This window comes from Archocentrus centrarchus, chromosome 16 (assembly GCF_007364275.1).
Source record: "Archocentrus centrarchus isolate MPI-CPG fArcCen1 chromosome 16, fArcCen1, whole genome shotgun sequence".
Taxonomy (NCBI): domain Eukaryota; kingdom Metazoa; phylum Chordata; class Actinopteri; order Cichliformes; family Cichlidae; genus Archocentrus; species Archocentrus centrarchus.
The window spans coordinates 6,229,719-6,256,265 of NC_044361.1; the positions used below are offsets into that span (position 1 = coordinate 6,229,719).

The 26,547-nt window shown below is 43.6% G+C and overlaps 1 protein-coding gene across 1 annotated transcript; it reads right to left on the bottom strand.

Moving 5' to 3' along the window:
- Positions 1–45: 45 nt before the first annotated feature.
- capn7 (calpain 7) lies at positions 46–26,251 on the bottom strand. The gene is made up of 21 exons (XM_030750222.1): positions 25,888–26,251; positions 25,514–25,622; positions 23,839–23,996; positions 23,641–23,708; positions 22,095–22,322; positions 21,912–21,998; positions 21,177–21,303; positions 20,559–20,644; positions 20,209–20,302; positions 19,600–19,746; positions 19,149–19,255; positions 18,769–18,889; positions 17,908–18,052; positions 16,730–16,829; positions 16,362–16,497; positions 16,176–16,251; positions 15,689–15,834; positions 13,439–13,501; positions 13,195–13,325; positions 12,258–12,350; positions 46–3,433 (listed from the first exon to the last, which is right to left on the bottom strand). The coding sequence occupies exons 1-21, from the start codon at positions 25,987–25,989 to the stop codon at positions 3,289–3,291; spliced, it is 2,469 nt and encodes an 822-aa protein (XP_030606082.1). The 5' UTR covers positions 25,990–26,251; the 3' UTR covers positions 46–3,288.
- Positions 26,252–26,547: the final 296 nt, after the last annotated feature.

The window sequence follows — 26,547 nt, forward strand, 5'->3', positions numbered from 1 at the left end:
GCACAAATAATTCAAAAAGAGCACAAACAAACAAACAAACAAACAAACAGGTATAATTCTCTGTATTCAAATTTTGAACACGTCAGTCTACTCAACATTTAGTGCAATTTCTGCAAACATTACATCATCATTCACACAACAGCTCGCTGCAAGATTGTCCTGCTTTATCTGTAAATGAGTCGGCTAGTCGCCAATAAAAAACAAACAAAACGTAACTCAGTATGGTGACAGAGGGATATTCATTAAAACAATAAATTATAATCATTCAACAGGTGAAAAGAAGTCCCTGGCAATGGATATTTAAAGCTGAACTGATCACTTCAGACTTTTTACACACCAACACTGCTAATTCATTTACAGTCAGTCTCCATTGTGCATGTGCTTTTCCATTGCAAAGGAATTATGACAAGATGTACATGATGCACATGTGGAATTAAAATCACCAAAACAAACTGATTTTATAGCACAGACGAGAAAAAGAGTTTTGTGTGCTGTATTGTGACCAAGTTTCTGTAATATTGTGAACAATCAGCAGTATCCCGATGAGTATTAATCAATGGAAAATCCATCAACAATTTTTATAACCAATTAATCATTTGTGCAAAAATGCTTAATAGATATGTGTATTTAAGTGATGATTAGCTCTTTTTCTGTGTTTTCTACCACCGTAAATTGCATTATTTTGGGTTTTGAATGACTTTGCCTGCAAACAATGAAGATATTGCCAGGATTCTGTGATTTTCCACTCCACTTTTCTTTATGGAATAAACAATCTGTAAATTAAATGTGTGAAATCATTAATCACAAAAGAAACGGCAGCAAAAACACTGCTGTGCACTGAACGAGAGCGGCTCCCTGCAGGAGTTTACAGCTGTGCATTGTGCTCATTGAACTGAGTCCCTCAGCATGCGGCCGTGACACCACAGTTTTACCCGCCGCATTGGTTGCTTCGTGCGCCGACAATGACATCATCACACAGCCATATGCATTCATACCTGCTGTATGGCATTTTTGTGGCAACGACAAAACACGTGAAGTTACAGAAACTGGGAGGTGCTCGACTGGCTGAAACGACACCAAAGTGCAGCTTGTGTCAGTGGATGTGACATCACTTTGTTATACGGTGCTGTTTGTGGGGGAAAAATGGCGAGCACAATGGCCCGATAATACCCTTCTGTAAGTGAGCCATGTTAAAGTAAATATTAACATTAACTGTAATAAACATTTCCCAATTTTTTGCTGTTACTTAAGTTTGACTTAAAAAAAAATTATTTAACAGATGGATCTATAGTTCTCATACACCCAGTATTAGCTGTGTGACAACTGACTGAACTCCATTCACTTTTAGTTCCACTCTGATGTAAAAAGCTCAGGAAAAAAATATAGTAAGTAGACCTTATTATTTTACACACAATCTTTGTAAGGTGAAGAATAAATTTCCATTCTCAAAACATCAGAAAAAGTATGGCCTGTAGATTTTGACTCTGTAAGTTGCACCGGAATCTGTCTTCTTATGAGACCAAAGGTCCTTTGGTAAGTTCACTCACTGTTTTCTCACACAAACGTCTCTGAGCATACAGTACAGTTAATGAGTGTAACATTAGCCATTGCTTCTGCATGATGCAACGTACTTCCTTATGTTAATTTCAGCATTGATAATTTGGGGTATCTAGCCCAAATCCAAATCTAATACAATCTCTTACAGAAGTACCTCTATGATTGCAACAGATATTGCTGCCCAGGGATCTGTGATGCAACTACAAAGCTTGGCAGAGATAAGCAGCGATGGATATAGCAGCAACATCTGTCCATGACGGGCTGCTGATATCTGACATCACACAAAAGAAAATGTCTACTGAGGAAACATGATGACATAAGATGAGCTGCTGCTTGCAGTAAACATGATGAAAAATCATTAAAAAGGTGCAGCACATAAAAAAAAAAAAAAATAGGTAAACATGTTTTTGGGTACTTGGCAAGACATTTAAGTTTTAAGTGTAAAAAGGTAGACACCTACAGTACATTCATACATACACGCAGCTATAACACAAAACCGACGTGAGGCCTGTCAGTGAAATCAGGCTGACATTTCTCACTCATCACATCCACAGACAACATGTAGAGACATCATTCAACTGCTGCCATACTGGATTCCCTGTGGTGCTGCTCTGCTCCTGAGAATTAAAAAAACAAAACAAAAACAACCTTCATGGTCATTTAAAGAAACTAACTGCCCCTTCCACGTGACACCTTGTTAAAAGAATTTTTTTTAAACAGCTGTTACCATTTTACCGGCTTATTCATTTAGTAGAAGAGAGTGAATGTCAGGACAGATGAGTTTTTGATATACTCAGCGTGATTTAATTGCTCCTCAGAAACAGCTTGTTTTGTTTTGTTTTGCGGCTGCCAGTGTAATGCAGTTTCTTCTAATTTCATTAGCTTCGAAGTAATGAGCACCTCAAACATGAAATCCTTGGACTACTTTTCTCTTCTATGTGAGGGTCTTTTTCCCCTGGTTTAATATCTTTTCCCCAGTTCTATTAATCCGTCTATTTGTTTCATTTACTTTTGTGTATAGCTTAAAATTGGCCGGTTTGCTTCTGGTTACATTTGAGGTTGTATGTATTCAGCTACAATCTAAAAGTACCTCAATATTGTAATGGTTTATATTATATCAAAATTAAACATGTGATTCAAACTCATGGGGCTGTAACTCTGTACTGCAGAGGTGCAGAAAAACAGAACCTGTGAAGAAGAAGAAGCTGCTGTGTTCAAGCAGCCGTGTCACTAATACTGCACCTCATTTCACCCCTGTTACTGCTCCACATCCTGCTGAATCCCAGATGTGGCTTTACAATCATTACTGTTCCATGAAACCCCTCAGATCTGGCTATCATCAGAACAACAATGTTGATGCCAATTATTCCATTTGAGGAACCATGTGTCCTATTAGGGCAAAAGGAGTTACCACTTTAAACAGCATTACTTTGTCAGGCTTGTGATGGCTGTTTTTTAATTTGGCGTAGGTGTGTTTTATCATGTCCCAAGATGCTTTGACGGTTATGGGTTGTAGTTCATACTGAAGTGCCTCTTGATTATAGCTTCAGAACAGTTTTGTGGTATTCTTGAGTCAGCAAAAGTCTCAGTAAGAGAAGAAAAGAAAATGCTAGCAGCAGTCACATTCGGGGGTTTGTGGAGGCCTTGGCAATTCGTCACATCCAAAATGCAGTTCCAGAAATATATTCCACAATGCCATCAAGTACCTTCCTCCCAATCTCAGCTCCATCTTCATTGGAGCTGGGAGACTTTGAGGGGTGAAGTGCTGCTGAAGTCCAAGAAGAAGGGTCCTTCCTGTTTGGGCAGGAACGTGGTGGGGATGACGTTATAGAGGCCTGATGGGACGTGATCCACCTCCATGTAGCAGAAACCACATCTATGAGATGAGAGAGAGAGAGAGGCTGTGACTCCAAGCTTCCCTGTTCTCTAAAAACAGATTTAAACCTTCCAAAATGAACCAAATCTATAAACAGAATGTGAAAAGACAACTGCTATGACTTCATGTCCAAAGCATCTATTTACGGTGTTGAACTAAGACTAAGCTGCACTTTCATGTAATACCAGTTTAGACCAGCAGTTGGTGTAGCTAGTTGATGCAACTTAAAAACAAACAAACAAACAAAAAAAAAAAAACAGGCAGGCCATTAAGAACACATTCAAATTCAGTCAGCCTGTCAAAAGCCCCTTGAGAAAACTGGGTTCTCATTCCTAGCACTCGTTTCGATGTCTCACTATGGGATGCGCCTCCCTGCGTATTCCTCAGAAGCATTTATCTCATTACGCCAATCCTGATTGGCTGGTGATCGCGATGACCATGTCAGGCGGAGCCACCCACCTTTAAGTAGCTTGCGCTACAACATAGTCATTATTCAAAAACCTCTTCTCGCTTCGGAGCATATCTCAGGAGCAAATAGGCTAGCTAGTTGAACTGTCCACAGACAGGAGTGTCAGCTAACTTCTCTGTCGCCGGGCGCTAGCTGCCTTCTTTTGCTCACCTCTCCCCGTGAGTCTTCACCATAGACCAGGGCGTTTTACCACCTACCCTCCGGTAAGGCGGTTAATTACGGTTTGGCACGCCAGCCAACACCGTTCTCTCTTTTGCTGTCATCATAGTTGGCACCCCAGCTAACGAAGATGAACCCACCATTCCCTCACACCAGAGGAAGCGGAGACTCCGGGGCTCGACTCTGCGTTTGCGGCAACAAAATCTCGAGCAAAGACACACACCAGGTCTGCTCTTGCTGCCTCGGGCTGGAACATGCCCAGCTTGCGCTCGAAGCCCCCGGTTCATGCGTGCACTGTGCCCGGTTCACCATGAAGAGTCTCCGTCGACGGCTAGCGCGCCAAGCTAGCCTGTCGGGAGCAGATCCTTCCTTGCCCACAGCCGGGACCGCGGCAGATGGTGGTGACAAGGAAGAAATTGCGGAAGCCGAACCGCGCGCTGGCACCAGCTGGGGCTCACAGCTGGACCTAGCCGCGACGGCTCCGCCGTTGGAAGACGTGCTAGAGTTGGATTATGAGGATGATGATGAGGACACCTCAGAGCTCCTCGTATCCGACGATGAGGTGGACGAAGATGAAATTTTCGTTCCCTCCCCTCAGGCTGTCAAGCCTAACACTGCAGCGAGGACAGCGCATCAGCATCCCCCGCTCCCAGCATGGATTTGCAGAATGTGTGCAAACGCGCTGCTTCCAGGCTGAACATTCCGTGGCCCGACGTCGTAATGGAGACCACCAGATCACGTTACGAGGGGAAGAAATTGCCCCGGGCCACCAGGGCGGCGAAGCAGTTACTCCCAGTCTTCCCGGAGCTGTTGGAAGAGATAGCGGTCTCGTGGAAGGACCGCCCGTTCAGCAGCAGAAGCCCAATACAAGGGGCTTCTTCCTTGGATTTTGAGGGCATGGAGAAGCGCGGCTTACTCCGCATGCCCCCTATGGAGCCGTTAGTTGCAGCCCACCTCCATCCGCGGCGAGCAGCGGCATCCTCCAGGAACCCCACACTCCCGTCAAAGGCGGACCGTTTTCAGTCCGTCATGACTGAAAGGGCCTACAAGGCGGCGGCCTTGGCTGCTAGGGCGCTGAATGTCTCCTCCATGCTCGCTGCTTATCAAGCAGAGCTGTGCGAGGATATGACGACTAGGCCCGACCCGAGTGTGTGGGAAGAGATCACTGTGATTACGGACATTTGCCTCCGCGTGCAGCGCTGTGCAGTCCAAGCCACAGGGAAATCTATGGGAATGATGGTGTTGCAGGAACGCGCCAGATGGCTCAACCTGACAGACCTATCAGAGAGGGAAAAGGAGGACATCCTTGACATGCCGATCGTGCCTGACGGCATTTTCGGAACTGCTCTGGCTTCCATGCAGCAGAGATGTGAGGCAAAGAAGAGGGAGGACGAAGCTCTTAAACTTTGCCTCCCTCGGAAAACCGAGCCGATGCCTCCTCCGGCCCTGCGACAGACCTTTGCACAGGCTGTCCCTCGGCCACCCCCTCAGTTCAGAATCCCAAAACGTACGAAGCCCCAGCCGCCCTCCGCACCCCCACCGAGGCAGCAGACGGGGGCAGGCTGGCCACGGAATGGCCCGACAGCGGCTCCGCCAGGTCGACCAGCGCAGCCCCTCGATCCTCAGGCCAGGAAGAAGAAGAAGGCAGCCTGACAGGCTGCTCACTTCCCACAGGTGAAGAAGCTGGAAGTTCCCTGTTCACCAGCCCCACCTGCTATGTTCCAGAGTGTGTCGCAGGGGTACCCCCGCCCCATCGACCCCTCGTCGCTGCGCGTTATGCCCCCTCAGAGCGCACACGCACAGGCCACGAGGAAAGGAGACTTTGTTTCGGGAGCAGCAGACCCTACCCCTCTCCTGAGTCGCAGAAACACACACTCTTGTTATTTAATAAAGCATGTTCCACTGCAGCATCCAGACTTACTGTCGAGGGCGCAGTCAAAACAAGAAAACAGCACAATGGCACTGCTGCCTCGGGAGGGGGCTGCACTTCCCCTCAGGAAGAGTGCCATAACCAACGCTGTGAAAAGTTTAACACCCCGCGCATGCGCAGTGTTAACCTATTGTCACCACGGTACCCCACCGCAAGATGGCCTCCTAACACAAGTTTTAGGGGCCCCCCAAGCGGACGAAACACAAGAAGTTGCCACTTCTCTATCTCGGAGGAGAGAGAGATGGGCGGAGCTCACAACTTCATCCTGGGTACTGAAAACAGTATCACGGGGCTACAGGCTTCAGTTTGCCGTTACTCCCCCTCGTTTCTTGGGCATAATACATTCCCAAGCACGGGGAGAGTCTGCTCGCATTCTACAGGAGGAAATACACTCGCTGTTAGAAAAGAGAGCGATATGTATAGTGCCCCCCGATCAGAGTCGAAGCGGCTTTTACTCCAGGTATTTCCTGGTCCCCAAGCGGGGAGGGCGTGGACTTCGCCCTATCCTGGATTTGCGGGCTCTGAACGAATTTCTCAGAAAATACAAGTTCAGGATGCTGACTCTTGCATCTCTGGTACGTTTGGTGCCCCAGGGCGACTGGTTCACTTCTGTCGACCTAAAGGACGCATATTTTCACATTCCCATTTACCCTCCACACAGGAGGTATCTGAGGTTTGCTTTTCGGGGCATCTGTTACGAGTACAGAGTGCTGCCCTTCGGCCTGTCCCTGAGCCCCCGGGTGTTTGTACGCTGCACCGAAGCAGCGATAGCGCCGCTCAGGCAGCAGGGCATTCGTCTGGCTACATATCTAGACGACTGGCTCCTTCTAGCGTGATCGGAGCAGGAAGCTGCGACACAGACGTGCGTCGTCGTGAAGCATCTAACCGATCTGGGTTTCATAATAAACACAGAAAAGAGTGTGTTGTCTCCGGCACAACATATAATATTTCTGGGTTTATCTCTGGACTCAATCTCCTTCACAGCCAGCCTGTCAGCGGAGAGAGTGAAGGCGTTCAGAGCGTGCCTCGCTCTTTTTCGTCTACACAAACTGGTCCGCTTCAGGTTGTGCCTTCGCCTACTGGGACTGATGGCTTCAGCCATCCTTGTAGTGCAACTCGGCCGGCTGCATATGAGGGATTTTCGGCGCTGGGTAGCTTCACTCAGACTGAGCCCCGTGCGTCATGGCGCGCGGAGAGTTACAGTAACAGTGGATTGCGCAATGGCTTTACGCCGTTGGCGACATCCGGATTTTCTGACTCAGGGGGTACCCATGGGCACTGTTCAGTGTCGGAAAGTGGTCACCACGGACGCGAGCCTGTCCGGTTGGGGCGGTGTCCACGAAGGGCGATCTGTGAGAGGTCTCTGGAGTGGCACTCTCCAACGATCCCACATAAATTGTCTGGAGCTTCTGGCGGTGTTTCTCACCCTCAGGCGCTTTCTCCCGTTCCTACAGGGATATCACGTCCTTGTAAGGACCGACAATACAACGACGGTCGCTTATATCAACCGTCAAGGGGGACTGCATTCACGCCAGTTGCACATACTGGCACGCAGACTGATCCTGTGGAGCAGCAAACGTCTCCTGTCTCTGAGGGCCACGCACATCGCAGGCTCTCTAAATCTGGGAGCGGATCTGCTATCCAGAGGCGCTCCGCTATACGGCGACTGGGCCCTGCATCCGGCCATTGTAGAACAGCTGTGGCTGTGCTACGGCCAGGCTTCAGTGGATCTTTTTGCTTCAGAAGAAAACGCGCAGTGTCCGCGTTTTTTTCTCCTTGCGCGATCAGAGCGCGCCTCTCGGTGTGGACGCGCTCGCGCATGTTTGGCCACCCGTGCTCCTGTATGCTTTTCCTCCTCTGGCGTTAATACCTCCCACTCTGTCCAGAGTGAGGGAACATCGCCACACAATGATTCTGATAGCTCCGCTCTGGCCGACAATGCACTGGCTAGCGGAGATATATCAGCTTCTGTGCGGGCAGCCGTGGCAACTCCCGTTGCGCAGGGATATGCTGTCCCAGGCACGGGGGTCGATTTTCCACCCACATCCAGAGCGCCTGGCACTTTGGGCCTGGCTCGTGAGTGGGTTAATCTAAGCATGGTCTATCTTCCCCAGGGGGTGATTAACACTATTCAGAATGCTAGGGCATCCTCCACCAGGTCTCTGTACAACAGTAAGTGGAGGGTGTTTGAGGACTGGTGCCACGAGAAGGGTCACATTCCCTTTCAGTGTCCAGTTGGCCTGATTCTGTCATTCCTACAAGACTTGATTGACAAGCAAAAGCCTTTTCCACAGTTAAAGTGTACTTGGCTGCCATTGCTGCCTTCCACATGGGGTTTGGTGATAAAACAGTTAGCCAACACCCTTTGGTTTGCCGTTTTATGAAGGGGGCCCGCAGGTTACTCCCTGTCTCCAGGCCACTGGCACCCCCTTGGGATTTGGCGGTGGTTTTGGATGGGCTCTGTTGCCCCCCATTTGAGCCTCTACAGGAGACTGATTTAAAGCATCTGTCCCTGAAGACTGTGTTGCTGCTTGCTTTAGCCTCGGCTAATCGTGTCAGTGACATTCATGCCCTTTCAGCACACCCTTCTTGCACTCAGTTTGCCCAGGGGCAGGCTAGGGTACTGCTGAAGCCCAACCCGGCATATGTGCCTAAGGTGGTTGGGTCATATGTGCCAATTACCTTGACAGCATTCTCCCCGCCTCCTTTTTCTTCTGATGAAGAACAAAGGTTGCACATGCTGTGTCCTGTTCGTGCTTTGTGTGCTTATTTGGACAGGACTAAGGGTTTCCGAGGAAGTGACCAGCTTTTCATTTCATGGGCAGGTCCTCACAGAGGCAAACCTATCACTAAGCAACGGCTCTCACACTGGATTGTGGAGGCGATTGCGCTGGGGTATTCGAGTCAGGGGCTGCAGGCTCCAGAGGGCCTGCGGGCTCACTCTACTCGTGGTCTGGCGGCATCCTGGGCCCTGTTTAACCCCTTAACTGGCAGCAAATAAAATCACCTGAAACAACTACATAACACCCTCTGGTTATTATTGGCTCTGAACAACCCATTTCATAGCCTATTAATCGGCTGCGTCTGGTCCGCGGGCCGAATGAAGTGCATTTATATGGCAGGCTAGACCCGCCCATTTTGACTGACACCTCATTCGGCCAATCATGTTAAGAAATGGGTTTCCCAGAGCCAATAATACTCAGAGGGCGTCACGTACCTTTGTCAGGTGATTTGGTGCAGCCAGTTACATGATTGGCCGAATGACGTGTCAATAAAAATGGGAGGGTCTAGCCTGCCATATAAAAGGGACTACAAACGGCCCGTCAGTGGGCCCTTGCCAGTTAAGGGGTTAAAGGGGTGTCAATCCAGGACATCTGTGCAGCCGCAAGCTGGTCTTCACCTCTCACTTTCGTCCGGTTCTACAGACTGGATGTCTCTGCTCCAAGTGTAGCCCAAGCAGTACTGAGCTCTGGCTCCTCACTTGGATAGGTGGACTACTTGCTATTTAGCTGGCGGTTGCTTGAGATAAGCTCGTCTGGCAATACGGGAGTCTCCATTTCCCGTAGTGAGACATTGAAACGAATGCTAGGAATCTCTGGAGCTTGAAAAAGGCGACTGGACTTCTTTTTGTTTCTTGAAGACGTTTCACTGTGAACAACCATCATTGAACAGAGGAGGTGGATTACGTCACCAACTTTCCCCCGCTTACAGTGCTGTCCTGAGCTCCCTTCCCAGACGTCTCAACCCCCATTCACACCTTTGTTCCAGTGACCTCAATAGGCCACAGGAAACAATGGAGCGGAGTCCTAAATTGGTTTCAACTGAAACCACTGATTAAATATGACCCACGCCCCCTTCACACCTGGGCACATGTGTTCACGCACATGATCAATAGAGGGTCATAACCACCTCCAGGGGACTACGCCCACAGGGGTTTAAATACCTGGGTCTCTCCACCATTTGGTTGAGAACTGAAGAAGCCTTTCGGATGAGAGGTGAAACGTCTTCAAGAAACAAAAAGAAGTCCAGTCGCCTTTTTCAAGCTCCAGAGACTACTATGACCTGGATGACTGAGAATCTACACAGACGAATGCTAGGAATGAGAACTTTAGGTTACTTGCGTAACCCCGGTTCTCAGAGTAGCATGAGTGAGATGTCTCACCAGACAGCCCTTCTTGCTGGGGCGAAGCGAGAAGAGGTGCTTATCTTGAATAATGACTATGTTGTAGCGCAAGCTACTTAAAGGTGGGTGGCTCCGCCTGACATGGTCATCGCGATCACCAGCCAATCAGGATTGGCGTAATAAGATAAATGCTTCTGAGGAATACGCAGGGAGGCGCATCCCATAGTGAGACATCTCACTCATGCTACTCTGAGAACCGGGGTTACGCAAGTAACCTAAAGCTAGCTAAACAGACATTAAAAGTTAGAAGTCCCACCTACTGCACCCTGGTGGTGAAATATAAAATTATTGTGAGAAAAGCTGAGCGCAGTACAACATGTACACTCAACTTATTAGCTACACCTTGCTGGTGAAGACCCATATGTATGTAAACAAGAAAAGGCATGGCTAAATATGCATTTAGTTGACAGTTTTTTCAGTATTCAAGTGGTAAAAGATTAGTGGCAGCAAAGATGAGGGCCTTTGTAGATAGAAACATGCATGTAATCAATGTAGGTAAATTAAAAATGTTTTTGAGGAACAAAATTAATTGATCAAGTCCTTGGTGATGTAAAAATTGTAGTGAGAAACATCTCTGAGCATTTACAGGAAAACTCCACTCCTTTAATTCAAATAACCAATAAATACATTCAATCAAATATACACTATATTGCCAAAAGTATTCACTCACCCATCCAAATCAAATCACTGAATTCAGATGTTCCAATCACTTCCACGGCCACAGGCATATAAAACCAAGCACCTAGGCCTGCAGACTGCTTCTACAAACATTTGAGAAAGAATGGGTCTCTCTCAGGAGCTCAGTGAATTCCAGCGTGGTACCGTGATAGGATGCTACCTGTGCAACAAGTCCGGTCATGAAATGTCCACGCTACTAAATATTCCACAGTCAACTGTTAGTGGTATTATAAGTGGAAGCGATTGGGAACGACAGCAACTCAGCCACATAAAGCCACATAAAATGACAGAACGAGGTCAGTGGATGCTGAGGCGAATGAGTGCCAAGACATCAACTTGTTTCTGCAGAGTCAATCGCTACAGACCTCCGAAGTTCATGTGGCCTTCAGGTTATCTCAAGAACAGTGCGTTTAATGGAATGGGTTTCCATAGCTGAGCAGCTGCATCGAAGCCTTACATCACCAAGCACAATGCAAAGTGCGGGATGCAGTGGTGTAACCCATGGCGCCACTGGATTCTAGTGGAGACCTGTTCTCCGGAGTGACGAATCACACTTCGCCATCTGGAAATCTGATGGACGAGTCTGGGTTTGGTGGTTGCCACGAGAACGGTACCCGTCTGACTGCATTGTGCCAAGTGTAAAGTTTGGTGGAGGGGGGATTATGGTGTGAGGGTGTTTTTCAGGAGTTGGGCTTGGCCCCTTAGTTTCAGTGAAAGGAACTCTTAATGCTTCAGCATACAAAGACATTTTAGACAATTTCACGCTCCCAACTTTGTGGGAACAGTTTGGGGATGGCCCCTTCCTGTTCCAACATGACTGCACACCAGCGCATAAAGCAGCTCCATAAAGACATGGAAGAGTGAGTTTGCTGTGGAAGAACTTGACTGGCCTCCACAGAATCCTGACTTCAACCCAACAGAACACCTTTGGGATGAATTAGTGGAGCCTGTGAACCAGGCCTTCTCATCCAACATCAGTGTCTGACCTCACAAATGCAAAGAACAGTCAAATATTCCCATAAACACTCCTAAACTTTGTGGAAAGCCTTCCCAGAAAAGTTGAAGCCGTTATAGCTGCAAAGGGTGAGCAGACACCATATTAAAACTATGTATTAAGAATGGGATGTTACTCAAGTTCATTTGCATGTGAAGTCAGATGAGTGAATACTTTTGGCAATATAGTGTGAATCCATTTTTCCCCTCAGAAAGGATCCCCAAGTCACAAAAACACTGTACCACATCGGATCAATGCATTGCAACACTGGTCTTGATACTACAGAAACACTAATGCAGTGTCCTCAAATAAATGAACAGACTGCAAACTGCAGTCTGACTTCTCCAACCTTCAGTTTCTCTGCTAATGGTCTGTGTGCCTTTCATGAGTGATGCCTGCTCATTACTGTACCTGTAATCTCCACTACTTTTCTTGTTGAAGGCAGCTGGGCCCGGATCACCCACTGTCGACACTGTCACCATCTCAAAACCAACACTGTACTGCCTGCAGACACACAGGGGAAAAAAAAACACAGGGAATAGCAACTGACTTTAACACAGATCGAAGCTGCTCAAACTAAAGGCACAGGGTTTTGTCGTGCATGAGAAAAAAATAACTGCTGTGTGTACTGTCTTTATTTGATTTCATGCAGTGCAGAGTCAGACGTTAGTACCACAAGCCTGTGTGTTTGAGTCTTTAATAGAGAGAAAAGGCACGAGTCAGAGTGAGAGATCGAGGCAGGGGATTTTTATGTGTTAATGCTCCATGAGAGAAGTCACTGAGTCATTGTGCTATTGAATCATTTAAATAGTCAAACAGAAATGAGGTGAAACAGAATGGCAGTACAAGTGGCAGCTCCCCAAAATTAATACCATCAATGAGGAGATTTAATGTCAGAACAAACAAAACAAAGCAGAAGCAACAATAACTGCTACGGACATAATGCACAAACATTATTTTTGAGATTTAAATGCTGACATCTTATTTTTTTTGTTCACTGTTAAACCTCCCTACAGTGTTAATAACTGTTTACATGGTGGACTACAAATCTTAAGAAATGAAAATCACTGTTTCAGGTAAAAAAAATTAACATTCAAATTCCATTTTACTTCTGAATTCATCTCTAAATACCACGTTAACAAAAACAGACTGTCAATGATGATGATGATTATTATATCACCATTTGCTGCAATATGACAACATGAAACATGCTCTAAAATCTATCAGAGGTAAAATGATATGAATGATTTCAATGCAAAGCGAAAACTGTGCTCCTATTGGGACATTAAAGCCACATGGAGGCCCAATACACTGTATACCACACAACTGTCCCTGGCAGGAGCCTGACCTGGATCCTCGGAGCTCGATGAGCAGCGGTCCGGACCGTTCCAGGTTAATCTGATAGATTGGGTTGTGCTTGTACGAGTCTTTGTAGTTTCCACAACCACCGGCGCTGAGCCCCTTCCACTGGCCATTGATCTGAAGACAGAGGCAAAACCAGTAAAAACAAAATAAAGTTACCAGTCAGTTATTATAATAAAACTCCTCATGCATGTGTACAGTATTTACTTGCTGATTTATAGATAACATACCCTTTTTGTGTTAGTGAAGGGATTTGGGATCTTGGAGAAGGTGAATTTGCATCCAGTGTACACCTGCATAAAGAAACAACCTCCTTTACTTTACAGTGAACATGGTCTACTGTTCTCATTGTTTGTGGGCGAACTGCTTAATAAAATATTCAACAAAAGAACAAAGGAAGCAACCAACAAATAGACTAACAAACAATACTTCATTATCTGCAACTTTGGGAAAACGTCTCGCTCATGTCAAACACTGTAAAAACTGTTAATGAATTCTTAACTATCTGCTCATAAAATAGATCTTTTGTATCATTGCCATTCCTGCAAAAGAAATATTAGAAAAGAAATAAGATTTCCTGCTTCCTGCTTTGATCTCTGGAGAAAACTCAGTGAACACAAGAGAGTTCAATCAGTTATTCCAAAGATGATATTCATAGAGCAACACTGATGTGAGCTGATAGGAGGGCTTTTTCACGGTTGGCTTGGTGGTGACAGAGGGAGAGAAAAACTGAGAGAAAGAGTGCAGCGCTTAAAGCAGTCGCATTGGTGCTACAAACAGAATACACACACATACAGACACACACATATACAGACACACACACACACACACGCAAAGCTTCCAGATGACACGTGTACACGAGTGCACGTTGTTTTAATGAGGGATTTCAGTATAAACTGTTCTCCAAAGTCCTTACTGCGGCTAGCAAGAAGAATCCATGAATTATAAATTACTAAAAATATATTTGGGTCAAACAGCCCGTGCGCACACACACCACACACACACACACACACACACACACACACACACACACACACACACACACACACTTAAAAGTCCCTGAGAATCTACACCCAAGGACCTGCGGTTTTTTCAGACAAGTGTAAGTTGGTGTAACAGAATAATGCGAGAGGTGAATTTTAATTTATAGGGAGAGGAGATCAGACAAGAGCAGTCTCTGTTCCTAAGTGCATGTTTAAGTATGCAAGTCTGCCAGAAACAAAAGCAGACATTCTGCTTTTTGCAGCATAAGCCAGTTTTGATCCTTGTGAGTTTTCTTACCCTGCAATCTATACCAGAAACCCAACTTCAGAAAAAGATTAGCACGCCTTTCCCTGCATAACATAAACTGTAATATGGGACAAGTGATCAAACAGCTGGCTGCAGTGTAGACACTGGTCACACAATGATGAGACTATACTCATCAGTCCTAAATCTAGAAGGGGCATGTAGTACTATGTACTTAATTAAAAAAGGGGATTAAATGTGTTTTCCCCCCATAGTCAATTTACTCCAGTCTGAATCAGCTGATGACTTTGCAAACTTGTAGTTTTTTCCAGTTGTTTGTTTACTTTTCACATAGAAAAAATTCCAAGCAAACTCCAAATGAACCAAAATGCAGCCAGAAGTGTCTGGAGCAGGAGCAACAAAAGTAAAAAGAATAGGGTGCTGTGTATTTGGAAATTTTCCATTAATTTTATGGCTAGCTGCTACAGTTTGTGTACTCTGCAACATCCCAGAAAGCAAAGCATACCTGCATAGGAGAAGGCTCAAAATGCAGAGTACAACCTGTTGTTGGGTCGGGTCGAGGTCTGATCATGTTCCCACTATAAATGAACCAGTCTGGAGTTTCAGTGCTTTACAAAAGTGTTCAGTCACACCTCATTTCTTCACATTTTGCTTCCAAGAAGAATTTCTTTTTTCAAGCAGTCCTGAGCAATAACTCAGAAAATGGCTTTCTGGAAGGTTTTTCAAAGATTTTCCTTTCTGCTTTTTCACTCATTCTCAGTCTAGTCCTTGCACCAGACCATTTTCATGCTTCTTTTGCTTGTAAAGTCACTTAACACTGACTTATAAATCATTGAAGCATTAAAAAGGCACCTAACTCAAGGGATGAACCAGTGTTGTATCTACACATAACAGACAGTTTAGCAAAGAATCTATGAAAATAAAAGCATACGCACACAGAAAAACACAGAGTGGAATACTATTAGTCATGGGCTCACCTCCCCAGAGCCTGAACCTTAACACAACTGAAAGGCTTCTAACCAGCAGTTGATCGCCAGGCTGAGAATTTCAGCAGTTAGCTACCGGAACAGCGACGCAGCCGTTAGCATTGGCAAGCAGTTGTTTGCGGTCCTACCGACATCAACATCTCATTTATAAGATAACTGATATGTACAGTTTTCAAACGTTATGATTTTTTTTTTTTAGATTACAGGTGAATGAGCATAAACAAATTTAACACTAAAGTCTCTCACCCGCAGCGTGTAGTTGATGGTGTTCTGTTTCTCATACTGGGAAACCACCAGGGTAAAGGTGTGTGTTCCTGCGCTCGTCAGCTTCATTTTGGTCAGATAATGTGGACTGTTGATTCGGATGCCATCTATGTAAGGAGGGGGGTCCGCTGGGGAGGAAGAGGGGTTATTCAAAGTAAATAACCGAACTGTAGTTTACTGTCAAGGTGAAGCTTTCTTTAAAATGAGCATTTTCTTAACAACCAGTTACAAAGTAAAAGATCACCAAACTAACATTTATTGCCATGTTATCTTTGTGAGAAGAGTGACACACTGCAAAAGCTAGGGGTCTGTAATAGACTAATCTTCTTCTTCCAGGCATCTGACCTTGTTGTACGTGATTGTAGGGCAGAAATAAAACCTGCCATCAATCTCCTGCTACCACAGAGCTAATCTCCCTGCTCAGTGGTGCAGAGAGAAAACGTCCTCTAAGGCATCTTTCAAACCTCACCTGGATAGTAAACCTTCTTGCCATCGGTCTTGTAAACGACCAGTGTGATGAACTCTCTGTTTTGTGCAAAATCATCCTGGACAGACACAAAGTAGCAGCACAAAAATGAAGCATTACGATATCAGGTCACCGCATTAATGGAAATGAGATTTGAACAAAATATAAATATATCGTTGAGCCGTCTACCTTATCAGTGATGTGCCTGGTGAGAAGCACCCACACAGCAGCGCCACCAGCTGGACACTGGACCTCCAGCCTGTACTGGGGATTGTTAGCCAGACTGTAGACGTCCTTCACTGGACCCTGCTTCCCATCCCAGGTACTGCAGATGGAAAAGAAACCAGGACAGGGACATTTGAGACACTTTCAATGTAGAAGGGCCTAAAATTCACCCAAACACCTGAGAGTAAGATTTTGTGTAATTTTTTTTCATTCCCATGAATAAGTTGAGTTCTTAAAATGTGACTGTTAAAGAGTTCCGCCTCCATAAAACACAAATAATACACACACACACACACACACACACACACACACACACACACACACACACACACCTGTGAATACAGGAGGAGTTTCTAAAGAGTGCAGGGTTCCAGCTCAGGTAGATGACGTCATAGTATTGACAAAGGTCCTCCCATGCAATCCAGAACACGCCTGGAACGCAAACACAAGTTGGCCATTAACATCGATCCAACATTATTTTAAAGTTTGCCGAGAGAAAAAACATGTCTGGATTTGAACTTTTATGTGATGAGCTTATGTATAGTCTGTGCTGTGCATTTTGCATTCTTAGCAAGTGATTTTACTTTTTAACACTTCCTAATATTCATTATCCCTCTCAAGGAGTTCTGTGGATACTATTCATTTTTCAATTGTTTCATTCATACGGCGCCACTTCACAACAGCAGCCATCATAAGGTGCTTTATATTGTAAGTTAAAGACCTGCAATATCAAAGAGAGAACCCCAATAATAACACAACCCCCTGTGAGCAGGCACTCGACAGGAGCATAGAGAGTAGGTGTGTGCATGACTAGTTGAGTAGGCGTTTAAACACTGGTGCCCTCGCTAGTCAGCAGCTAAAAATATTGGCTAGTTAAATTAATTATTCATATTTTATTCAATTGCTACAGCAGTAAGCCGTTGCTTCTGAGATATTACAGTGGTAAATGCCACGAGCTGGTGCTTCAGCTCTGACAGATGGCAGCACCTCTCTCTCTCTGTTTGTGATGGGAAGATGTAAACATTGTAAGCACTCAACAGGAAGAATGTGTAACCTCACTCTGGACACTGCAGCCACTGTTGGCACTGCCAACACTAAAGTAATCTAATATTGTGTATGGGTAATGTTATGCATGGTGCAAAGTGGCACACATGTAAACATGTAAAATACCATTTGACTATTTAAGAACTTGATTAACACTTTCAAAAGGCTCTTACATGCACACACAGTAATTTTATATACAGTGTTTAACCTAAAAATGTTCAATTCTTTTAGACTCATCAATTAGTCAGATTTCTTCCCTACTGTTTAAATTAATTAGTTTCCATGAATGTTTTTAGCAGAGAAACAGACTGCCTGTGAGCTAAACTGGGACAGAAAATGATTCATGCCTGGAATGATTTAAAGACAGAATATTAATGACTTCAGTTTGAGTATTAACTCCATGTGGTATTTTTTTTTTCTAGCCAAACTAAAAGGTACTACATTTAATACAAACAAACATGAATACCATTATCAAACTTCTGAGCCGTCTTGGGGTCAAAGTTGAGGTATTTGAGGAGCTCAGGTGTCCAGTTCTTCTCGTCGCGCTCACTGTAGCGCCCCTTCCACCGCAGATGACTCCATGGGTTCTTCAGCTGCAGGAAACGCATTTTCTACAAAAGAAACAAGTATTTTTGTTTGATTTCTGTTCAAGGCCTGCTGAAAGCTTTTGATAGCTTGATAAAAAAAAAAAAAAAGATCCAATCACCCTTTGAATGTATTGACATAAGCAGCTTATTAAATGAGTCATGACTGACAAACACCAGTGACACCATGCACAGACTACTTTTAGAAGCTTCACAGATACCTGGAATGAAATGTCAAATGTCATAAACCTCAGACTGTGTAAACATACACAATCTGAATTCTATTTGCAACATTTGTTCCTCCTGCTGGAAATGAGAAAGTATGTACTGACGTTACCTGACGTGCCCCAAGGTTACTGCCACCTTTGATTTACAGTTTATGTTTGGGACCTCTGAGTGAAGGGCTGCTTCAGGATCAATACAAAGCCATTTTGAGCGATCCTATGACAAAACATTTCCATCCTGATGTGAGGGGTTCCTCTCAGGATGACCATTATGTATGGGGGGGGGGGGGGGGGGGGGGGGGGGGTCACTGAATGGCTTACTGTGTATAAGAATGATGTTAATCAGAATTAACACCTTTTTGGACCAACGTGTTAGTTATCTTTTTAAAATTTAGTGTTCAATCCCTTCGTTTTGAATGATGTGGAGAATCAATGACAAAGTGCACTGAAGCTGTTCTGACAGCACCTGAGGGCTCAACACTAAAACTGACACGATAATGCTACACAACCAATGCTAACCTTGTATTCCCTGATGTCAAGAACAGCGTAGGCGTGTGTTGGCACTAAACCCCATCGCTCCCCTTCTTCCTCTGTCATCACACCCGTTGCTGTGGTGATGAGAACGTCACCCCTGTGAAACCTGGAAAGGGAGCGAGACAATTCAAAGGGAGAATAAGCACTGACGTTTAGTCAGGGAAGTAATCGTCACCCTCCCAAATAATGGCCTGAAGTAATATTTTTCAGGTTTTTATAAAACACAAAAAACTGAACCAATTATTGAAACTATGATGATTTGGGTAAAAATAAACTTTCCTGTTAAAAAAAATGCCATTATTTTAGGAAGGTGACACCATCATAATCTATAAAATTATTTTGTCTGAGTAAGTCTGTGCGTCTACCTCTGGAAGAGCATGCGGAAGGTGTCGTCCTTGTTGAATGACTGATTGTCAGAGTGCATAGCGATGCGTTCAGGGATCCAGCCAGTGAGAGCATGCAGATCAATATTCTGTAAAAAATTAAGCTATTATAAAAACAGTTCTCACCTTCCACAACCTAATTTGTTGACTTTGACATCAGAATAAAAATTCAGAATGCATGCAGGAAGTTGCTGAACAACATGGTAAAATTTCTCAAGCTAAAAGAATAATTTATATGTACAGATTTTTAAAATATATTTTAAAATTCTTTATTTTAACTGTATATTCCTTTCTCCTCAGTTCCAGCAAATCCCTGCTCAAATCTGTTTTACTTAATTCACTTTTATCTGGGAGCTGTTTTTAGAGGTCACACCTTCTTGTACCAGGAGAAATCACCAGTTAACAAATCTCCTGGTTTTCTTCACTTACTCACCGAGTTGGAACCGGGGAAGTCGTAGCCACCCATCACCTTCATGTAGGCCTTCTCTATCAGGGACACCCAGAGCTCGTTCCTGTTGCTGGAGTAGGAGCAGAGCAGCTCTCCATTACGATCCACCGGCAGGAAGTCATCTATAATCACCTGCAACAGGCACAGAGTCACTTTCTCTGTTTGAAGGATGCCGTGAGTGATATTAAAGAGATCGTGACTGTAACGTTTTCTCTTCATGTCTTTTCCTATATTTCTATTACACAACAGTTATTGGATAGAAGTAAGAGAGTCCAGTGTTCCATTTTCTAGAGACAAAAAGGAGATGAATTTTCTATTGTACATTACTATTGTTATGTTTAAGTCAATCCCAAACTATACACTTTAAATTGGAAAAAAGGAAACAATCCTTTCTTTTGCATAATGAAACTAACACGAGGGTACACAATTCACTCAGTATCTTTTTCAATGTTTAATTAACTCCATTAACACTGTTGGATTCATTTGTTTAAATCTTTTTATCATTTCTACTCTCAAACTGTAAAGAAAATATATTTGCAATGCAAAACATAACATAACAGGGTGCAAAACTGACTGTTGGAAATTGTTGTTTACCTTCCTGGGAACTCCGTTGATATGAAGTTTGACCATGTACTTTCCACAGGGGTTATACTCTGGCTCTCCTCGTCTGTTCTGAGGGTAGATTATGCTGTAAAACATAAAACCCTGATTTAAAGTTTGAAAGTTCCATTAGATGTGCAGTATGCGCTGATGAATCTTACTGTAAAAATATTCAGAACTGAATATTTTTATTTTTGGTATGAAAGGTATAAAGTGTAAAAAACCCAACATCTTTACAATGCTGAAAATTCCCATGAAAATGCACTGCATGTTGATGCGTCTGCCTTAAAAACAAACAAACAAAAAAAACGATATTAAACAAAACCAGAAGCTACGCACAGTACCTGGTGATGAGTTTTTTGTTGTAGCGTCTCTCATAGGCTGCGCTGATGGCTAAAGAGGCCACAAATGAACAGTCAGATACCACCGTCTGGTCCGTAAAATGAAGAAATCAAAGTGAATGGGTTAATATATAATTATATATATTTAAAGAGCTCCTACAGCATTAAGCCACCATGCTGTGGAAGTATTTTTATACATTTAAAAAAAAAAAAAAAAAAAAAACATTTCTGGTTACTTTAACTGTGTTTGGATTTTTCATACTGAATGTTTGTTCATGCCCTTTTTACATATCAAAGGGTATTTTAAATGGTCTCCTGTAAAGATGCTTATTTGTGATGATGCGGCGCCACCTACTGGATGAATTTTTTTTTTTTTTTTTTTTTTTACTGGATGAATTTAAGCAGTAAATTTTTAAAAAATATATCAGCAAACTCAGGAAAGAAACAATTATAGGCATGACAATTTAATAACTAACACGTGAAAACTGTTGCAGACAAATCTGAACAAGACGAGAGTAAGATTTTATCTGATATTAAAATATGAGCATTTTACAAAATAAAGCCTGCAAAAGAAATACAGATCAATTGAGGATTGTGGAAATAAAATGAATCCATTTTGACCTGTTTGATGCTGAAGCTGGACACAGACATGATCATGGTGGGATTATTGCAGATCTCGTCTGGCCGAACCCAGCGGGAGAAGATGGCTTTCTGTTTGGGTGACAAAGCCAGTTTCCCTGATTTGTCCCTGGTGAGAATAAAAAAGAAAAACCACACACATTAAAAACTGTGTTTAGCCGAATCAGCCACTCATTTTGTTTGTCCATAGCACATAATTTAATCTACAGTGAGTTTTTCTGCTGATAAATCAGCATTTGTTAAAATTTTTTTACCCTTTGCAAGACTTCTTACAACCATATCTAGACCTCAAAGCAATCCAGCCCTCAAGTGTGCTGTGAAGCATTTCTTGAGTGCTTTAGGCATCCTTCCCTTCAGTGTCTCAAGAAACAGATACTGCAGCTTCTACAAATCTTTAAACTGTCTTCAAGAGACTTTCCTGAATACCAAAGTGAAGCATAATGCCAAACATGGAATTGTTGCATCGACTGAGACCATGACGAGGTTCCTGGTTTCTTTTGATCTAATCATAAAACCTGATTGCTCAGATTAAAAAAAGACAACACCATGATAACAACTGTTGAAGAAACATATATCTTTACTACGCTATCCATGTTAAAGGTTTTTGTTGAAACCTAAAGTTTAAATTTGAAATAAGAGTTATGCAAATTCAACACCATGTATTAACTTTAAAACTGCTACAATTATAAAAACTGACAAACAATAAAGCAAGCTCACGAGAAAGGTACAGGAAAGGCAAATCGCTCCTTCAGGTCCACACTCATGAAGGGCACGTAGGCTATGCCATTGATTGTAGATGTACTCCTGAAAATAAAGCACAAGTTTAGATAAAGAAGGATGTACTAAAGAAGTACCCAGAAAAGCATCAGCCTTTACAACATATTCCATCAGCTTTCTCACCTGAGCACCTCGATCTCCTCAGATGTGTAGCGCTGACCTTGGGGCTCACTGGACTGCACAGCCCGGACAGGTTGGGGTTGTGATCGATCATTGAGGGTGAAGTCTGGCCCGAGGGGGAAAAACTGGCGGACAGATGCTCCAGAACTGGGCTTGGTTCCAGGAGCCCCCGTCCTGTCCTGAGTCTGAGCTGAAGTTGATTTGGACCGGGATTCTTTAAGACCTTCCGCCCTAGCAAAACACAGTGAAGAAGTTTTTTTTGTGTTTGTTTTTGTAATTAAGTCCGTTTTTACCAACCAAAAGGAAAAAAGAAACAAAACACCAAAATAAAAGCTCTAAAGCACATGTGTCAGACTCAAGGCCTGTGGGCCACATCCGGCTTACGATTTTTTTACGACTCGTGAGATGATTTCATATAGCTATTATTAATGGCCCGCAGGTAAATAGCGTACCCTCCACTTATACTACAAATCCCACAATGCACTGCAACATATACCACACAGGCCAAGACCTGCGCACTAACTTGTTTTCCCCTGTTGCCAGTGACACGATCAATGATCAGCGGGTAAAAACATCGGTCAGCACTTCTTACAGCGACATTTAAGCTGCGTGACCCCCAAAAATGGCCAAATGAAAAGTCGAAAACAGGGATTTTCCCCAAACAGGTGGAGGGCAAAGGACCTGATCACTGACATCGGAGGTAAACTGTCTGTCTCTTTTCCTTGCCTGCGATGTGTGGGGAAAAGAGTGGATTGGTAGGGCAGATATGGGCAGATACTGTCAGCACAGGTGAGCTGACAGTGCATCACTGTGTCACACACCAGGAAACACTGCACAGCAAAGTCCTGAAGACAGTACTTGGCATAAGCACCGAAACACAGACTCTGAACTTTATAAACGGCAAAGGTTTAAATCACCAGCAGTTTCGGAGGAAATAGCTTCTAAATTTGGTGACGTGCCTTATCACACAGGTATGATGAGCCGCCTGAGGAAATCTGTCAAGTTCATGAAAAGTAAAGGAAAAGACACAGCAGGGCTCCGGGATGAAAGGTGGCTGTGTGAGTGAGCTTCTATCTGTGACATAATGAAGCATCTTAATATGGTAAAGCTGCAGCTTCAGGGACGGGACCGTGTAATTACATGAGCGACTGCCAAAAAAAAAAAAAAAAATCAGAGCAGGTCTCCACTACTGTGTTTGCAGCTGTGCTTTTTGCTGAGAAACTGGACACACTGTGCAGTTTTTCCAACTGTGAAGCGCAGAAATTCACATCACAGTTTTTACCTGAAAAATTTGCAAAATTTCATCAGCTTGAAATATTTTCATTTTGTTTGATGTTATTTTTGAAGAAAAATATACGTTTATATTTTATTTGATGTGTTGAGGAAAAAGTTGCCGTATTCTGGCTATTCAAATTCATATTGCTAATTAAAATTATTTTTAATCCTGCTCGGTCCTTGACTCAGACTGTGTCTTCAATTTTGGCCCGTCCGGTGATTGAGTTTGACACCCTGCTCTAGAGCATTTAAAATAACATTCGGTCATTTTTACCTGTCTAAAGCTTGCCGTGCCAGCTGTTTCAGTTTGTTCTGCAGCACCTGCTCTGATGTCTCATTGGACTGGTGTGAAAATAGAGAGAGAAATCAATGTGAGAGCAAATAGGAATAATGTGAGGGAAGACCGAGTGCCAGTTAGAGAGTGTGAGTGACAAAATGACCAATGGAAAAATGGGCAGAGTGAGAGACTAACCGTCTTAATGCACAGCTCCACAGCCTGAGTGTACAGTTCAATAGCTTCATCATCATTTCCCTTTTCATCTTCCTCAAAAGCCTGGGTAACCAGGAAGTGGGCACGCTCCAGGTCCACCTGCTGCCGGGACTTCAGTGGGTCACTTTTCTGTGCTTGAACTAGGGTCAAAGGTCAATGGAAGGAATGATTAAGACAACAGGCAATTTGTAAAAGGAGGACTTCATATTATTATTTTTCATATGGAGTCTTTATTGCATCGTTTACATCGTTTAGAAGCTGTTTAAAGATCACTAAGTTAACCCGATCTGCTTTTTAACTGGCTCAGAGTGGGCCTTTCTACATTATACCCGAGTAAACAATTATAAAAGCTCTCTACTCTTTTCTGTCTGACCCAAAGACTCAGGCCACAATTTTGACTCATCTTGAAAACCGTGTGGCCATATTTATCTCTCATTGTATTCAGTAAGTGAAACTGATTTCCAAACACTTTCCTTAAACCACCTTTAAACTCCTGATGAGTGTTGAAGTACTGATTAAACTATTACATTCATTCATTACATTCACTGAGCTAAAACTGATGCAGCCTAATACAACAGCATACACAAATTCATAAAAGTCCATAAAGTAATTTTTAGTTTTTGTTAAAACTGACTCTTCCTGAGTCAGTGGTTAATGAACTTTTTTAAAGTCTGTCTTGTCTGGCAGCTTTTGCAATCAGAATTATGATCTGAATGCTCTGTTGTGCCAAACATATCCGCTTTAACAAGATGAGCTCTATAGATTCTCTATAGGCGATATTTTTGGCAGATTTCTGAATAGATGGTAAAAAAGAAAAAGGGCAATCAAACATTTCAGATCATAGAAACTAAACAGCAACACACAGCACTAAGCGTCATATTCTGGTTGTCCAACAAAAAAGGACTCTAGCCTGTTGCCACACCCATGTGAACACACACACACACGCGTGCACGCACGCACACCCACCCACCCTGAGCATGAAGAGAGTCATGGAAAAAAGCAGTCAGACAGCAACTGAGATGTGCATAGGGCCTTTTTAGTAATAACCAAAAACATTTCCTCACCCACTAAATGCTTCAGCTCTAACGGTTTTCCTCAAAAACAAACAAACAAACAAAAAACAGCAAATCAAAGGCTGCCAAGCACAGGGCAACCAGTTCAGCTGATAAGCCTGACAAACACAAAAGGCTTAATGAACTGTCCATACACTCTTTAAAATGGCTCCATATTTTTATTCTTGTATGTTACTAGAGTAGCTTTGTATGATTTATATTTCCAATGAATCCTTATTTAACTTATCCTCATCTGCCATGATACAGAAATTTTGTTGGAACAAAAAATTCATCTTCTGCCTAGACAATCTTTTAAGGTAGGAGATGTCAGAAAATGAATATTACAGTACAATATATAACTATAGAAAGTGATGCACACAATTGTGTGCTCGGTCATTGAAGTGGGTTATACTGGACCATGGTGCATCCCCTCAGTTCATCCACAAGCAGTTTTAGCTGCTCACCCTTTGAGCAGGTGAAATGGAGCAGCTTTGGTCCCCCTTAAGAGACTCAACGATACTTCAGTGACAGTTCATTTGTAAGTCATTTGAAGCCGATCAGTTAGAAGTTTAAAAAGCAGATCCCTCTGTGCCTCTTGAGCTTACCTGCATTGTGGAGGGCCTGAACCCGATCCAAGTATTCATTCACTTTCTCCTGGATTCCCTCCAGTTTGGACCCCGCCATGCCAGCATATATCAGGGCCTGGGCCGCCTCCTGCGGCAAACAATCATAAAAGAAGAAGCAGTTTGAAAAGTATCATACGGTACATCCGCTGAACACTGGCATTCAGGGACACCAGCAACGCTGAACTCTGAGTAAATGTAACTGTAATCAGATAAATCGTAAAGCGGTAGACTTTTTTAAATATAATCCTGTGGCTATTCCAGAACTGAAAGAGTTTTAACTTCTGCCTAAGATGAGCTAAATGCTAATCTTGAAAGATGGCAGATGTTAAAAGGTAAAACCCACGGATACCTACCTTATAATAAAATACAGCCTCGTTATATTTGCCATTCTGGTCATAGGTTACAGCTGTTTTGGCAAATTTGACAGCATCGAGCTCCAGCGCCGCGCAGTCCATGCTGAACAAAACTTGTTGACAGAGTGAAAAGCTCTCAGTTAGCCAGAACAGGCTAGCTAACCGCTAGCTACCTATAAAATACCTACAAATTAACAAAATGTCTGTTTTTCACTCCCAGCACTGTTCATTCTATCAGCTCGGACGACACATAGTGAATATAATCCTAATGTGTGGTCTTGATCCCGCCGCCGAAACTGCCACTGTAAAAGTTTTCCTTCGCCTTGTAACAAATGACTACAACATTAGCGGACACCAAAACAACCATTTCGTTTCCGGGACACACAACTTGCGCAGTCGCAGTAGAGAAACAGACGCCGTTGTAGATCGCGGATAATGAGTGCGTATTTTTTACCCCCTTTCTTTTTAAAGTCTGGTTTCTTGTGCTCGTACAGGTCTAATAGCACGCTTTTCCCCTCCAAAAATAAGGGTGATGTGCGGAGCGGTAGATAAAGCTCATGAGCGATATGTACATAATAATTACTTCTGTCCACAAATGACCTTTGAAACAGGAAAAAAAGCAGAAGTATGACTGACTTCTAATAATTTGAGGAAAACTGC

What these genes read in the sequence shown, in the direction of transcription:
- capn7 (XM_030750222.1), bottom strand. Translation starts at nt 25,989, where the DNA reads ATGGACTGCGCGGCGCTGGAGCTCGATGCTGTCAAATTTGCCAAAACA. An exon ending in TTCCGCATGCTCTTCCAGAG is followed by an intron (nt 18,890 to 19,148) that starts GTAGACGCACAG and finishes CTCCCTTTCCAG; the next exon opens with GTTTCACAGGGGTGACGTTC. An exon ending in CAAGAAGGTTTACTATCCAG is followed by an intron (nt 15,835 to 16,175) that starts GTGAGGTTTGAA and finishes CTTCCTCCCCAG; the next exon opens with CGGACCCCCCTCCTTACATA.